At 46.3% G+C, this 16458-nt stretch overlaps 4 protein-coding genes across 4 annotated transcripts; 1 reads left to right on the forward strand and 3 right to left on the reverse strand.

Moving 5' to 3' along the window:
- Nucleotides 1-1081: 1081 nt before the first annotated feature.
- On the reverse strand, nt 1082-3459 carry BDR25DRAFT_334211 (3-phytase A precursor; the record flags this gene model as incomplete). The annotated part of the gene is made up of 8 exons (XM_033692913.1): nt 3067-3459; nt 2949-3005; nt 2816-2878; nt 2355-2763; nt 2033-2295; nt 1897-1992; nt 1683-1847; nt 1082-1635 (listed from the first exon to the last, which is right to left on the reverse strand). Exons 1-8 carry the CDS (start codon nt 3125-3127, stop codon nt 1082-1084), a joined length of 1668 nt encoding a protein of 555 aa, XP_033547941.1. The 5' UTR covers nt 3128-3459.
- Nucleotides 3460-4533: 1074 nt separating this feature from the next.
- On the reverse strand, nt 4534-5712 carry BDR25DRAFT_368894 (RTA1-domain-containing protein; the record flags this gene model as incomplete). Its single annotated transcript, XM_033697077.1, has 2 exons — nt 5240-5712; nt 4534-5166 (listed from the first exon to the last, which is right to left on the reverse strand). The coding sequence occupies exons 1-2, from the start codon at nt 5453-5455 to the stop codon at nt 4534-4536; spliced, it is 849 nt and encodes a 282-aa protein (XP_033547942.1). The 5' UTR covers nt 5456-5712.
- Nucleotides 5713-8162: 2450 nt separating this feature from the next.
- Nucleotides 8163-9992, reverse strand: BDR25DRAFT_224569 (DUF1716-domain-containing protein; the record flags this gene model as incomplete). Its single annotated transcript, XM_033685151.1, has 1 exon — nt 8163-9992. One exon carries the CDS (start codon nt 9990-9992, stop codon nt 8163-8165), a length of 1830 nt encoding a protein of 609 aa, XP_033547943.1.
- A 4270-nt stretch (nt 9993-14262) lies between these two features.
- BDR25DRAFT_303629 (uncharacterized protein) lies at nt 14263-16185 on the forward strand. Its single transcript, XM_033690035.1, has one exon. It carries the CDS (start codon nt 14663-14665, stop codon nt 16085-16087), a length of 1425 nt encoding a protein of 474 aa, XP_033547944.1. The 5' UTR covers nt 14263-14662; the 3' UTR covers nt 16088-16185.
- The last annotated feature ends 273 nt before the right edge of the window (nt 16186-16458 follow it).

Raw genomic sequence — 16458 nt, forward strand, 5'->3', positions numbered from 1 at the left:
TGGGAGTGGTGGTTGTGGAGTAGTAGTAGAGTAGTGATGGGTGTGTTAGGCGCTGTGTTCAGTTATTGAGTGATGGAATCTGATGCCGTAGAACAGGAACTTTCAGCGCAGTCAGGCGGCTGTTGTGGAGTTGGGGGCATAGCAGAGTGATTTAAGTTACAAGCTTCTAGGGTTCAGTTTATTTTGAGGTAGCCTCTATGGGTTATTAGCTGGAATTTAGAGTATTGAGCACTAGATTTCGCAGAAGATGATGAGAAAAGACAATAGAATAATAATGGTTGGCAGGAAGTTCTATTAGGGAAGTGTTGTCAAAAAGGCTTTTTTCTTAGATAAGGGACACTAAATCTCAGGTAGCGAGTGCTCATTTTCTCGGGCGTGAAGAGAAGTGGTGACGGAATGTTGGCTGACTAGAAATTCTTTGCTCGAGGCTATCCAAGGTGCACTTTTCTCAACGATACACACTGTATCTTTGATAGCGAGTGAATTACGCTAGATAAACATCGAATTAAAGAGAACGGCTCTGAATCGGCACCAAAATTGCAGCGCGAAATGGACACTTCTTCCGGGCTGCTCCTATGAAGCAGTCATCATAACTCCTTTCCAGCTTTAGATTCCTAGCGTCAATGGACATCATGAGCATAGACAAAAGCAATAATAAAACACCGTTGGGGGAGAAACACTCAAATGAAAATTTACCCAGATTTAATATCTTCAATACATTCACTACAGAAACGAAGATAAATCTTCAACCACGGCGAACGGTAGTACAAGATTCCCACCTATCCAGAAATAATGCAGGCATGCGAAACATGCATATGTCTGCAATCCACGATTTTGATATTCACTTACCTTTTATGGCAATCAAAGACCGGATATCGGGAAGCCGCAGCGGCCGGTGTCGAGTTGGGTCCAGGAGGCTGAAAGTCGTACAATAGTTGCCGGGATCCATATGCACGTATGCGAAACATGCGGCTGTCAGTATTCAATGGCATTAAAATTCACATACCTATTCAGGGAAGTCCAGAATATTAGCTAGAGAAGAGCAGTAACAAAGATATCCAACATATGATGGTGGACTTGCCTACCGCGCAGGTCGTCCGTCAGTCACGTCGCCGTATTTTCCAGACTCATATTCTCCAAAGCAGGCGAAGTCGAAGTCAGCAATCTCAATCTGTTTTTTCTGCACCTGAAGGAAGGTTTCAAATTCACACCACCCGTCGTCCCGTTTCCCGCATTTTTCAAGACTTCTACCGAGAGGTATCGTACGCTGATTTAAGATGAAATGAACATAGCTCGTCGGCGGCCCCTCGAGGTAAATTTTAGGGTCCGATCGATTAGAATTAACAGGGGCAGGGGCTTGTATGATTTCGATATCGAGTCTACCAGCGAAAGGCTCCAGATAGCCAAGAACAAATTCGCGCTCAACAATATGGGTGGTTGGGAGAAATTTGCTGAATTGCGTCAGCCCAAAGGCGGCGAGGATTGAGATAATATTCGCGTCGTGGCTGAAATCGAAGTTTAGGGATTGATTTGTCGGGAAAGTGACAGTGTTGTTGTCTAGCGTGATGTTGATCTGCGCGGCAGCGTTGGTGATCACATGGTGCTGCATTCGAGCGAGCACTTCTTCTACGTAACCTACTCACCATCAGTCCTGAACAACTTTGGGGAATAGGGTATCGAACCTATGCCGATGGCTCGGCCAACAGGTGATTGGAATCCGACAAGAGCGGAAAAGCCGATATCAAGACTGTATTCGAAGCCTTCCCACTCTTCAAATGTGAAGAGCCCGCACCAGTGGGAGAAGCCTAGGGCTACTGTTTCGTAGGCACACAATGCCTGTGCATTATCTATACTTCGTCAGGGAAAACATATGAAGGGGCCAACAAGGTGTTTTACATGTATCGTTAAAAGTCCAGTCCAAATCTCCCGAAATCATTCCTTTAGTTCTTAGATAAGCGTCAGTGAGGTAAACTTGTGCCCAGTCATCGACAGCTGTCCATCGTTAGCCAGGTCCGCGGAGAAGTCTATGGACATAAGATGCCTTTGTATGCAGTTTGTGAGTTAGAGTGGTGGCAAAGCTTGTACCCAGCCATGGTATTGTTAAAATTATCGCCTTCGATGACCAATTCTAAAGTTGCGTTCCGTGTCCAACCAAGTCCAAAGAAGCCAGCTAAGAAGTACTCGGCGGATTCTACCATACGCCTCTGGGTCGTGGTCCGAGCTATGATTTTGCTCCCATTGTTAGGGAACAAGTGGCCATAATTGTAGTAATGGAGAGTCCCAGAATTGAATAGCCTGTAGGAGTTAGCATTGCGCCGCAAAGGCACCTATCGATACCATTATCCCTGACATACTCTTGCTTTCCAATGGGGACAAGAATCTCAGCTCCGAGCATGAACTTCCAATTATTTAGAAACTCCAGAGCGCCACTGGCAGTGAACTTTCCCTTCGCACCCATGATCTTCTTCCCAAGTGTTCGCTCACGCCCGCTTATTTCTGGATAGCGGCTGCCATGACGATGTACCATATTCAACCATGTAACGATTGAGCCACAGGGAATAGGATACTCCTGGACGCCGAACCCACGAGGATTAGGGAAATAAGGGCTAAGATTTGCTAACCGCTGGAAAATGTTATGATTGTGCACATTTCCAGGAATTGGTACCTGTGTTTCCAGCGGCGTGTTCGGAATATATGAGATTCCCGGGAAGGGGGCTACGTTCGTCTGAGCCAGGAATGGTGCACCCCCAGTCTGTGTTGGACCTTTCGGCTTATCAGATAGTGCTATACAAGGATAATGCACTTCACAGCTCACCAGCGAATTGTCCCAGAGTCGTGTCAAAATAGTCAGGTACTTCTGACTTCGTAGTAGAGGTTACTGTTAGGAAACACTAAGAACTCAGGAATACCAAGCTGGGTACGTTTTCAAATTCACAAAGAGAACTTACTTTGGGAGCAACACTCCTGTCCCTTCAAGGGGACCTGGTCTTGAAAAAAGCCCTGTCCTTTAGTAGAGTCGGTCAACGGTTACAATGTTAGGCCCGACCAAAGGTTACTTATACGCACCATATATCTGAGGACTTATGAAGCTGAGGATTTCAAGAGTTAGGTCTATTATCCACAGCATTGTTGGGGAGACCGTGTTCGAGTTTGACCTGAAAACCCTCTATTGGGGTAATTGAAATAGGGAAGTGGCTCAGCAATTAATACTAGATTTAAAGGCTTCGAAAATGTCAGCCAATATTCATAGCATGTACAACTGAGAGCCGATACAAGTGCTGTCGATGTTTAGGGATATGCTCAGCTCGTGAAGCTTTGGCCGAGGCGGAGTCAAGAGAACACTTGCCAAAGCCCTGAAAATCAATAATTTCGACTATGAAAGAGGGATTCTTGTGTGACTGTGGGGAAAATAAGGTAAATGGGCAGTTAGAGTACTCAACTCTAGGTGCTTTGTGCACGTGAAGCGCGAGTAGTGGAGGTTAAGAGGAAGGTGAGAAGGTGAGGGCGCATACCCTCAAAGCAGCTAGTCTGCAACAGGACTAGCCTCTATCCCTCTAGATTTCTTCCCCTCATAAAATCTCCGTCAACATTCTCTCTTGCAACTTAGGCTACAAGTTATCTTTTATTATATTTTATTACCTCTAGAGCTATTCTTACCTGCTTTACATCTTTACCTTATGTAATCACATAGTGAGCGTGTGTGCACTCTCTCCACGTAAACATGCAAGCTACTCCACTAAATGCTAATTCTCTTATATAAAACTTTAATACCACTGCAACTAGGCCTCCTGTAAGTAGAGGAATCGCCGAAATCTCTGCTATACAGTGGTTATGAAGTAGTACTCCAAATTCTCTCTTCGCATAATTTCACAACGCCCCCTTTCAGGCCGCGGGTCGAGCGATCAATGGATTTTGTTGAGTGCCTTGCGCTGCCTCCATCTCCAAAGCCCTCCCCCGAGATGCCTACATAACTCTAAGGATTCGCAACCGTTTCAAGAATAGTACTTGGAAGCAGCTATCTCCAGGGGAAATGGTGTAGTGGTATTCCTTCCCCTCCTCTTCTAAATTAACCACTAAACACTACCGCAACGTGGTGACCGGTGCGAGTCTGGCGCTCAGAAACGTTTCTTAGTATCCAAAAAAATAGATTCCATCATAAGGCCTAAATTTTCTACCAGCTGTTCCTCTCCTTCCGGCAGGCCTTCCGTTGGGTTGGATTTTTTTTGGCGGGATTGATAGAGAGGTACCGTAGATGCGTTAGCGAAGTGTTAATTAGGCCGGACTTCTTTATTTCCAGAGCTCAATTGAGCTCAAGGTACAATGGAAATTCGATCAAAAAAACAAGAATAGGGGTTTCTCCTGGCTTCTTGTAGAATTTTATGAGGAATGAGTTATGAAAGAAGTGATATATTCTGGACTTAGGGTCTGAGGAGCTATGTGATTTATATAGTTAGTATAGTGGGACGCGAAGCCCAAGGTCGATTGGGCATTCTATTGTAGAGTCCTCCGGCTTACATTTCTTAATACTCCCCCCTAATTATCGACATGCACTAGGCGACTTCTCGGAATACACCTACCGGGATGCCACGCCGCTAACAGAAAAATCGCCCCCACCACAGGTGCAAACTCCAAGCAACCAAAAAACACCTCATGTGTACTCAAATCACCATAAAGTCCCTGCGCTGTCTCCGCAAGCCTGAAGCACACACGCAAATATACCAGGACAACCCCCGCGCTAAACGCAACGTAGAAACTTTTCCCTACGACCTTGAACTGCATGCGTCGGGCTTTGACTAGGAACCACGCAAAGAGAAGGATGAATATGAGGAAGGAGAAGGATTGGAATGCGAGGCCGGCGAGCAGGATGTTGTTTGGGGTTGTGGGGTCTTTGCGATTCGATTCTGCGACGCCGATGAGGGCTGCGCCGAAGATTTGGATTACGGTGGCGATAACATCGCAGGTAATGAAGACCCACAGAATCAGTTTTGGTGGAATGGGTGCGTAGTGTCTACCAGTGGTGTTGATGAGGATTGATAGAACGGTGTATATCGCTGCGGAGAAGAAGACTGGTGCTACGACGATGAAGAAGTATTGTACGACGAAGAATGTTACGCGGTAGGGATCAACTTGTGAGGATAAGCAACGAAACACGTAGCCGACGATTTCCTGTTTGGCATATCAATATCAGTTCCGGAGGTCTTGTATATATATGGTTGGTGCTTAGGATGGGGTGACGTACGAAAGCGATTCCAACCAGCACTGTGCAGAAATACCAGGTCCGATATTTGAACAACTGCCAGGTATGAAGCACACCAGCGACGAAGAAGAGTATCACACCTAAAACTCCCACAATAACAGACGGCGTGTAGCCGTAAATGACAACAGCTGCATCGTTGGGGCCCATGGGATTTGGAAAGTTGGGATCAATATACCCGCGTAGTGGAGGAGTTGACATTTTGGACGGAGTGATTCAGTTGCTACAGAGTCCCAATGGAGAGAGATTTATCAAAGAGACCCGCCGTGGGGTTTGGAAAGTCAAGGTGAAGACCTGTTTATGCAACGCGACGCGACGTGGGAAAGTGGATGACGAAATCGTTACTTGAATTTGGAAAATAGAAGGAAGTAACAGTCATGAAGGAAAGAAACATCCTCTACTTAAGCAAACAGTTTGTAGCTTGTGAAGTTCATAGCTTAATTGTTTTTCGCTTGCTTTGTCTGAATTTTGTAGTTCGCGATCGTTGTCAATAATCATGTAAATCTTGTCCTATTGCGGATCGTGAATGAGCCATGCACGGTCTTGGCAACTCGCTATGGCTGCACTTTTGTTCGTTGGAAAATTGAAGCCGTTGCTTGGCGGAGCTCGTTTTCTAAAGATGCGTTTTCGTCATTGAGGTCGTAGCGAAGAAGTGATTAATGTTTAAAGTTGAGTTTTTAAATGCGAAGAGAATAATACGCACGTAGTCCAAGCATTAAGTAGTCCACAGGTGGAAGCTGCAATTGATTCTAGAAATTCCACCTGAAGAAAAAGGGGGAGGTAGAGAAATTGTCCATCCGCAAGCGGTGTTTCTCCTGGTTTTAAAGGAGTCCTTAGCCGGCAGGAAATCCATAGACCTTCAAATCCCTTCAACTTGGAATCCTCATCTCAGCTGTACCACAATGAAAGGGCCTCAGGGTATATTTTACAGCATGTTACTAGATAATGAAGAACATAACAAGGGAAGAGTAAATTTGTAAACCTCTTGCTGATATTTGGTAGAATGTTGAGATAGTGCATTCTCCTGTTTTAGGTCTCTTGTCGTGTTGCAAATTAGGTGACAAAATGCGGAAAATGGCGATCTTCTTCAACATAGTTGCCATTCGGTATCCTTCGTTCTGATACCGTCAGCGACCAATGCCTTCTTCAGTCCTTGCCTTGCACCTCTGGGGAGCCGTCCAGTCCTCCGTTTGCCATTTAGAGCTGGCTCCTGCTTCCTCCCGTCGAGGATCTTTGGATTTTAGTAAAAATACGTGTGACGAGGTTTGATGTTCCTTCGAACCTGATGGTAGTCTGTTCATACTTTCAGCGGTAGGGCTTACGGTTCTAGTAAGATTAGAGAAGCATGCTAGACTCTCAAGGTCGGATACCGAATGGGGTGTGGCAACAACAACCGTCCCGACAATCACACCATCGCGAGTGAAATCTTTTCAGATTTAGGCGGATCAGGTGGTGTACTCGTAGGTGTAGCTTCAGCGCCAGTCCTATATCTAAATGTAGTACCTCAACTCTAAGACTTCCGTTACTATGATGTACGTTGGCTGACCAGTGTATTTCCAGGTTTCTAGTTTCGGTAGAGCGGTCCCAGTGATGCAGAACTGGATAACATAGCGCTTATTGGATTCTTTCAATGGTCTGCAGTTCCCATTGTTTTCCGGGGCTGTGTCGTTGACCCCATAAGTCATTCCCCTGTGGACTTGATAATTAGCATATATATTTGGTAAGAGCCACGCTTAAATATCTACCGCAATCATTGAGACTTCTAAAGGGAATATCTGGGAAACTAAGTACCTAGGGCAACACATCACCGCTGCTTCCCTGTCCAGAAAGGTCGCGTCTGAAATCGCTGTCGATACCGTCCTTCTGGTCACTGGTTCCCATCCTGAAGGACAACTTGAAGCTAGAAGTAGAGCCTCTCTGGATATGCCGTGCTATACCAAGAGTAATAATCCTTGTTCCAACCCATACCCTTCAAAACGCCCATTTACATTGCTTCCTAGACAGGTTTAGCCCCAGAAGCCCATTAATGTTACGCCGCTTGGGATGATTCCAAGAGTTACGCATGATGCTGGAGGACTAATTAAAGTCGCGGCTAAAGGGCCTCGTTGTAAGTTCGAGACGAAATTGAGGCCATCTCTCCATGGAGGAGAATGTAGTAATCGAAGCGACTCAGCCTTGTTGGCAACTAGTGGCGGGTGTTGAACCCCTTGAAAGCCGGTCTCGGCCCTAAGCATTTTCCTTTACCATAGCCCTAGGCATTGCATGATAGAATGAAACATCAAGGCAAAGTTCGGTAGCCCAGCGTCGTGATAGGCCCCACTAAGCAGCTGTTCTTTGGGGCGAAGCTGCAAGCCACCTATGGGCAGGCCGATAGGGCTCAATATTGATTTATATGAAGAGATTATCTATGATACCCATGCCTAGTTGGTCTTCTCTAATATGTCTCGACACATATCGGCCTTACGCCTGGTATCTGTTCGACATCGTCCAGGATTTCAGCCATTCGCATTCTCTCTCGGTATTCTAGGACGGTACAGCGTTGCAGTATCGATTAGAGAATTGAATGAAACCATCGGACTGCAATTGTAGTTAGGGTAATTTCGATTGGGATAGCAATGGATCAACGCAATGGATTAGCGCAATGGATAGAGAGTTAAGATAGGAAAGGACAGCGATTGTCTAGATTTAAAAGCTCGGAGAACGTTCCGCTCAAGTCACGTTCCTGAACCAACCCTTCGGTGTATTCAAAAATCGGCCAGGGGTTGTATTGTAGCAGACGGATGGCTAACCTGTTGCCTAGAAGGGGCATATATAATACAGGAGAGCTACAAAACTTGCTTCATCATACACAAACGTTTTTAGAAGTATGCCCTTCAAACAGCCTCGCTACAACGTCCAAGAGATATTCTTAGCTTAAAAAGCTGATCAGAGATTCCAGCATCTCTCGCTCGGCGGGCTCAACCTCCAAGACGCCATTCAACTGACCTTGGAGTGTTCTCATTACATCTGCTAAACTCTTGTCTCGTTCAGCGAGAAACTTTATCGTAGCTTTCTTCGCCTCAGCATCTTCAGCCGCTAGCCAGGCCAAAATGACGTCGATACGTTCGAGGCAGTACAGTCCCTCGTCAAGCCGCATTGTAGTATTCTCAAGCTCAAGTTCCTCCTGCTTCTCTTTTGAGAGCCCTCTCTTCTGGGTATTAAGCTTAGCATCAAACGTAGCGACGCGGTTGGCGTATTGGCGCCGAAATACTACCAGCATGTTAACCGTTTCATATTTCTTCTCGGAGAACTTGACCAGCAACCGGACTCTGGAGTCTGAGTTTCCTGGTAACGAACGCAAGAGTGAGGCAAAAACCCCAAGGATATGCTCGGTCGTTTGTAGGTCATGTTTCTTCGCCTTGAAAGTGCTGAAGAGGGGTTTCAACCCCCCAGCTTCAATAACTTTCTCGCACACCGCAGCGGCACGGTTGGTGTTCGTTAATTCAGGGCCTGCCTTGCGTTTTCCTTTTGAGGTTGCTCCATTTGCCTTTGCATCCCCCAAGGCGGGTGCTTCGGCATACCCGCATGCGTGATCCAGTATCTTTAATGCTCTACTCTTGCACGTCCTCCCACTTTTCAGCATTAAGAGACATAATTCCACGCCTTCTGCCTCCAAGAATTTTTCCTTTCCTTCTACCTCATCGACTAGTGATGTCGCACAATTAAACAGATTTTCCATGTATTCCTCCTCCTCACTATCTTTCTCCGGATCGCGACGCAGATACGCCGACAGACATGTTAGGATAATGTCCATGCCGTTTGCCCGGATAACGTGCTGTCGATTGGGAGAAGAGGAATGGGTGATAATGGAGATGATCTCGGAGACATATTGTTTGTTTTGTGACATAGGGAGGTCATCCTTGATGTGGTTTAGAAGCCATGCGAGGAGTTTCTTCTCTTTCCCTATTATATCAAGATATGCAGGATGTGAGAGTAGGTTCTCAATGACGCTCAATGACTGATAAACCCCATTTGAGTCCGCATCGTTGCTTTCGTCGAACCGCGAGAAGTTGGAGATTAACATATTGAGGAGGTCTGCTTCTAGCATAGAAGCTACCAAGACATCCCATTGTTCCTGAGCAGCCGTCACATCCTCGTCTGTGAGCTCTGAGATGATCTCGATGGCATTGATTGCAATGTCAGTGTTCTCGTGCGCCAACAACGAAACCAGGCTGCTGGCGCTGCCAATCTTCGCAAACTCTTGATATAGCTCTGGATGCTCTGACAGTATGCTCAGTGTCTTTATGGTCTCATCCAAGTCACCTTCGGATGCTATGAACTTAGAAGGATCGTCGTCGAACTTTGCGCGTAGCTCGGCGTTTTTAGAGACTTTCTTCTCGAAGTTAAGTGCTAGCTTGCGGAGCCAAGCGATGTCAAACTTTTCCTCCATAAACGATTCTTCCGCATCGTTGGCATCCAATATGTCCATGGCCTCCTTCACATCCTCATCCAAACCTCCGCCAAAGAACCTTCCCTCCTCGTCGTCTCCCTTTTCCTCTTCCATGTCTGGTGGAAGTGATGGCCCCGCTTCAGAGTCGTCCTCGTCGTCGGCTACCGAGGATTGTGATCGTTTGACATCGCGATTTGCATCGAGCTTCGCAGATTTGTACGCTTGGGTTGGGTCGAGCGAGGAGGGGTTCTCAAATTTGCGTTTCGTGGGGGCATTCGGGAGCTTGAAAAGGTTGCCTATGTTCGACATGGGTAAAGGTCGAAGACTCTGGGGCGTGAGCGAGATTAGATTGTTGGTTTCCCTTCGAGGTCGTGTTGATTTCGAGGAGTGAAGGTCGCGTGGTCCAAGCTTCATTTAGCGTGACTATCACGTGGGAGGCTCCCCACTTCCAAGCCCCGGAGGTTGACTCCGGTTCAGACCTGGCGACAAGGCATTCATCTGCTCCAAGAAGACATTCCGTCGAGTGTCGCGGGAGTAACAATGGGAGATCATGGCTTGATATCTGCAAGAGTAAGTTTTTCTCAAGGCGGCTTCTCATCTTCACGGAAAATTAGGCATTCTACCATTGCACTCGCGCGACCTAGTTTGAATGCACCATTCTTAAATCTAAAGGGTGCAGCGGCGGAAGTGTGCATCTTGCCGAATGCTCCGACCCTACAAGCAAGGAAATAAGAGCCGTAACATAATCAGCATACAAAGCGCATCGATCTTTGCTCGGACGGAACGTCTAGTCCCCGGTAGCGATCTACAGCTAAAGAAATAAGCCCTTCGAAAGTGATTCGATTCGTGCCTTCAGCATAATACTATGATCCCATCAGCCTATATACGACCCTGCTCTCTGGGAATTCTCAAGAATCGGTTCACTCACAGTCTAACATGATCACAAACGGAACATTCGATGAGCTTGCGTCAAAGATATTTCCCAAAGTTGGTCCTAGGCGGGTTGGAGAGGAAACTTGGATGTTGAGCTTTGTTTCGAAAATGCTCTTGCGGTATCTTCTTCGATGTGATTTCCCGCATTCGACCGGGGATCTCTAGCTCTTCCTGTCGTGGGTCTTTCCAAACCAGCCTACGTTGATGTGAAAGTGGCTCTTTGGTTTGCATTCGAATCCATGTGAATGAGTGTGTTATTGAATGGGATTGGAGAAGTAGTGAACGCAGGAGCTTTCCTTCATGTAGTCAAGGCTATGAGCTAGTCCATATCAAGTCTAGCGTACGCAACTGGCCGAAATCGCTCTTATCTCAGCTAGCTCGGCCGGGGTGATGAGAGAACCGAGGACGCACAAACCACCATGCATAGTGCTACTCCAAACAGAGTACAGCCTCAGGGTTAGCAGATTCTAACCCCTGTAGCCAGCGTTTCTATTATTAGCTGTCTAAAAGACTTTTGTAATTTTCTTTAACGTATCTTACAGGCGAGTTAGCCACATAGGCGAGTTAGCTACTTATAAGGACAAGACTCTATACCACTCTGCTAATACAACCAAAAAGGTATACTTTTAATATATGTTTTTAATAAGCTTAAACTAGGCTCTAAACTTAACTAAATTTTAATAAAAAGTATGCTAAGTATATAGCTTTCTATTCTACTTTGTTATAAGCTCTACCTAGCTGTCACGGTATCCTCCCCGGATCCCAGACATAACCGTATCGGACGCGTACCGGAGTATTATCGGTGCACGTCCGACACGAACACGACACGACACGGACATGAACTTAAGCACGAACCGCCTCAACACTAACTGAACCCGGAACAGGCTCGATTCATACCCGAAGCGCTTGGACTTCTGAGCCAAGTATTTAATTGCTAATTTCCTCCTGAACCTTCCTGTTCCTCACACAACGTCTTGTACCTACCATGATATCTCACATAGTAATTGAACTAGACCTCCGTGAAGCTCTATAACCTTACTCGTGCACAATCGTGACACTAGCTATTAATAAAGTGTAACACCTAGTTCTTACTAACAGACTATATGTAAGGCCGGGATGGCGCTTACGTGTAAGGCCGAGATGGTGCTTACGTGCGACGGGTATATATACTATTCTGTACGCAATAATTAACTGTTGGTTGATTATTCGCACCTTTTTGGTTGTATTGGCGTAGTGGTACAGAGCTCCGTCCTTACATAATAATCAACCAACAGCGGGGTACGGTCGGCGTTCGACCCACACCTCGGACAGCTTAGCCAGTTTTTAGACTGAAACGTGAGGCGGCCTCTTCTGGCGCCACGTTGTAGCTGCTGGGAGGTCTAGTGTGTATGGCTTAGCTGGCGTGGCCACTGAGCGTTGCGTCGTGTTTATCCCGCGCCTCTGGGCCGCAGGTGGTCAGCCTCTGGCCGGTAACCGAGACATGCGCATAGGCGCCTCTGAGCTGCGGGTAGGTCATGTGACGCCTGGGACATGCGTCTGCTAAGAAGGGGGATAATGTAAGGCCGGGATGGCGCTTACGTGTAAGGCCGAGATGGTGCTTACGTGCGACGGGTATATATACTATTCTGTACGCAATAATTAACTGTTGGTTGATTATTCGCACCTTTTTGGTTGTATTGGCGTAGTGGTACAGAGCTCCGTCCTTACACTATAGAGGTAGGTGCGCACGCATAACGTTTAGTTTAGAGGACATTGCTAGCATTTGCAAAGGAATAATTAGAGCCTAGATGCCTAGCTAATTTAGACTAATTTTAGTTTAGAAACATAGAAGAGATAATTAAGCCCCTATAAACTTACTAGATAATAAAGTATAGAAAGTAAGAGTTACCTATTATTATCTTATCTAAATTAGCTCTAACTACTACTTTAACGCACTGCTAATAGAGACTAAATGTAAGGCCGAGATGGCGCTTACGTGCGACGAGTATATATACTATTCTGTACGCTGTAACGGCGCAGGCAAGACAATGGGTCCGAATGCGGTGGGAGTCCACTCAGAGGCATATGGGAGTGCGTGGGGACTCTGAACCTGGGAATGCCATTGACACCTATAGGCCTTGTACGAAAGGATATCAGAAAACTACCGAGCTAGCTACGGGGGCGAGGTGCGACCAAATACATGAGGGAATAGGGGTAACAGCAGGGGTCGGGGCCAGGTCGGGGTCGGGGCCGATACGGGGGCCTTCCGAGATGGAACGATTCATGAGGATCGTTACATACGCAAGATCAATCGTTGGTTGATTATTCGTACCTTTTGATTGTATTGGTGCAGTGGTACAGAGCTCCGTCCTTACAAGGATATTAGAAAACTACTAAGCTAGCTAAGAGGAGAGGTGCAACGAAATACTTAAGGGAATAGGGGTACAGTAGGGGCTAGGGCAGGGTCGGGGCAGATACGAGGAACCTTTGGATATTAGTTTGTCGGGTAAACTTTGAATGGAACGATTCATGCAAATCGTTACATCATCCTCCTACCCCGTCACCTTACCTTCCACCTGGATTCCCACAAAGGACTATACATCCTTCGTGCACTAGGTCACCCAATAAGGGACAGACTCAGGTGAGATATCGTAACACTTTAGTTTAGTACTACTAGTAGGTGTAAGGCCGCTAGTCTTTACGAAGGATAATGCACTGAAAGACTAGAAGCGGCTTGTACTACAGTCTTTACGCGCGACAGATATATGTACTATTCTGTACGCAGATCAACTGTTGGTTGATTATTCACACCTTTCAGTTGTATTACAGTAGTACAGAGCTCTGTCCTTACAGTAGGTTTCTTATGCTTACTTAACAGGCTTTACACTCCTACCTATGTAAAATAGTCTAGAGGGTTACTATCTAGGTTAATTTAACACATCTAGGTAGCTAGAGCTGCTCTAGCCCTCTATTTTAAGCCTATTATTATTCTATTACTTTAAAAAATTGTAAGGCCAGGATGGCGCTTACGTGCGGCAGGTATATATACTATTCTGCACCCGAAAATCAACTGTTGGTTGATTATTCGTACCTTTTGGTTGTATTGGCGGAGTGGTGCGGAGCCCCGTCCTTACATAAATAAGCTAAGAGCAGTATATTTATATAAACTTAAGGCTTTAACTTACTAGGAATGTTTAAAATTTTTTATTATATATTAGAAATTCTATTAAGATTCTAATCTTCTATATAATTTTAGTAAGGGAAAAAAAGATCTAAGGAACGCTAAGAAATTTCCTAATTTTTGCACATAATAGAGAAGTCCATAGTTTTAGTGGTGTCTTAGCAGAGTGGCTAACTCGCCTGTGTGGCCAACTCGCCTGTAAGGTACGTTAGTTTTAGTAGGGTCTTAGCAGAGTGGCCGGCACACCCGTGAGGTACGCTATCTAAGAAATAATCACAAAAGTCCCTTAGACGGCTGGGGAGAGAAACCCTTTCTTACGCCCTCATTGGCTAGAGAGATGGGGCTTGCGCCACCGAGGCTACTAGCTAGGGATCGCGTTGACTAGCAGGGGCTTGCCCCTTCCCTCCCCACCCCCCGTCTGAGCTTGCTGAGATAAAATCGCTCCACTTGCGGGGACCTCGGATGATCCCACCACTTGGCAGTCGTGACAGTCTGCATTCTTTGAGAAATATGATTCCTCTCCTCACTTCGCAAGCGCGGTCCTTGATTTGCACAAGTGATGGCATCTAATTCGCACTCTTTCGTGAGCAGCACCTCTCAGGAGCCTAACAATTATTTCATCGAGCCCACCCAAGGATCTCCCTCGAGGACAGACCACAAATCCACAAATTCTATCCTATGGAGGCTATATCTTTCTCATACTATATCAACCTGGAATGCCCGGATGTTTGAGTTTGGCGCTGTTATCTTCCTCGCCGCGATCTGGTACTGGGCCCAGGCATAAATACTAAGACATGCTTTGGTATTCCCCAAAACAAAGAATTATGCTAACGGTTTGACAGTAAGCATAGTTCTCCTCTTTACGCTGCCCAATAACTTTGATGAGATGCCACTTCAGTGGTGCTTCACGAATGAAGAAGCCCCCTTCTTTGGATTCCGTACTAATATCTCCTATCTAGTTCCAGGCACTCTTTTCTACGCTTCATGCTACTCTCTGTTCCGATCCGCAGCAGCTGTGGTCTTTAGCACATGGATTGGGGGACTGGTTGACCGCACGCAACGGTTGACTACTGTACGCCACAGTATCGCCTGGCAGAGGATTCCTGTTGCGATGTCATGTCTACTGCTTGTTCTACTGCAGAGCAGCCAAAGCAAGCTTCTCACATTAACATGCTTTGCCGCTAGTGTGGGACTTGCAGGCATAGAAAAACTAGCTTTCGTCGCAAACACGGTCTCTATCGAACGAGATTGGCTTATCTTCATTTCCGATAGCCTCAACTTAGAAAGGCAAGACCTAAACAGCAGAATGAGGAGAATCGACCTCACGTGCAAGCTGTTCGCTCCTTTGAGTATCTCGTTAGTCGATGGATACTCGACGCGGGTGGCTATATGGGTTGTGTTTGGGCAGAATGCGATCAGCGTCATTTTCGAATACTTTGCGATTGCCCAGGTTTTCTCCGCAGTTCCCGGACTGGGAGAGGGGAAAGAGGTGGGTAAAGGGAATGTCGTGGAGTATTCAGATACCGAATCCTCCATGGGATTAGGAGAAGAACAAGCCAGTGTTCCGGCTACGGGACACTACCGATGTTATGACTACGTCCTGGATTCTCTCCACCCATGGAAAGAATATGTCCTCAATCCGGCCTTCCTCGCTTCCTTCTCCCTGTCCCTTCTCTACCTCACCGTTCTCAGCTTTGCGTCACAGATGACAACATACCTCCTCACTCTCGGATTTACGTCTATTGATATTTCGATCATGCGGCTAGTTGCAGTCGTACTCGAACTTTCAGCTACCTGTGCCGCTCCGGCCCTTATGAGGAAAATCGGTGCCACTCGCTCGGGACTCTGGTTTGTGAACGAACAATTCATCTCCGTCATTTTGGCTGTGGGTCTCTTCTCTTGTGTCAACTCTCAGACTAAGCTTGCTGGAGCGGTCTTAGCGGTTGGTGTTGCACTGAGTCGTATTGGTCTATGGGGCTTTGATCTCAGTGTTCAGTATCTAGTTCAAGAAGATGCGCCGGAAGCCAGTCGAGGATCTTTCTCCGCGATCGAAGTCGCCCTACAGAATGTTTTTGAGCTAGCGTCATTCACACTGACTATGATTTTTCATCGACCAGAGGAGTTTAAGATCCCTATTTTGGTTAGCACAGGGGCAGTAAGTGTTAGTGCAGCATGTTTTGCAGGGTTTGTACGACAAAAAAGGGGCCATCTGCTACATGCATCCAGATGCTTCAAACGAGAGGGAAAACCGAAGTACCATGTATTGCCGACTATTGAGGAAGAGTTAGAAGAGTTGACAAGCAATGGATGAGCGCAATAAGGAGAACGACTTGAGTAGATTGGCACTGACATTGGAATCGACAATTGGAGGGTGGCGGCGTCTCTTCTTTCTTTTCCACGTCACTAAGGCTCAATTCTTGGTCACAAGATTCCAAATTCACACTTCACTAGGACGGAAATATCCAGTACTCTACTACGATTTTTCACTAACGAGAAGCTCGTTCGTCTACGGTGAGACTAAATCGGTCTACAAACAATCCGCATTTCCAATCTACGCGACTCTTAAAACCGCTGATAATGTTTACGAGAGTGCAGCATAAAATAAAGTCTCTTCAAACTCTAATGTCCATGTTCTCTAGCTGCCACCGATTTAGAATTGTAGCCGATGATATTGCGTAAGGA

Source organism: Lindgomyces ingoldianus, assembly GCF_010093535.1.
Source record: "Lindgomyces ingoldianus strain ATCC 200398 unplaced genomic scaffold BDR25scaffold_15, whole genome shotgun sequence".
Classification (NCBI taxonomy): Eukaryota; Fungi; Ascomycota; class Dothideomycetes; order Pleosporales; family Lindgomycetaceae; genus Lindgomyces; species Lindgomyces ingoldianus.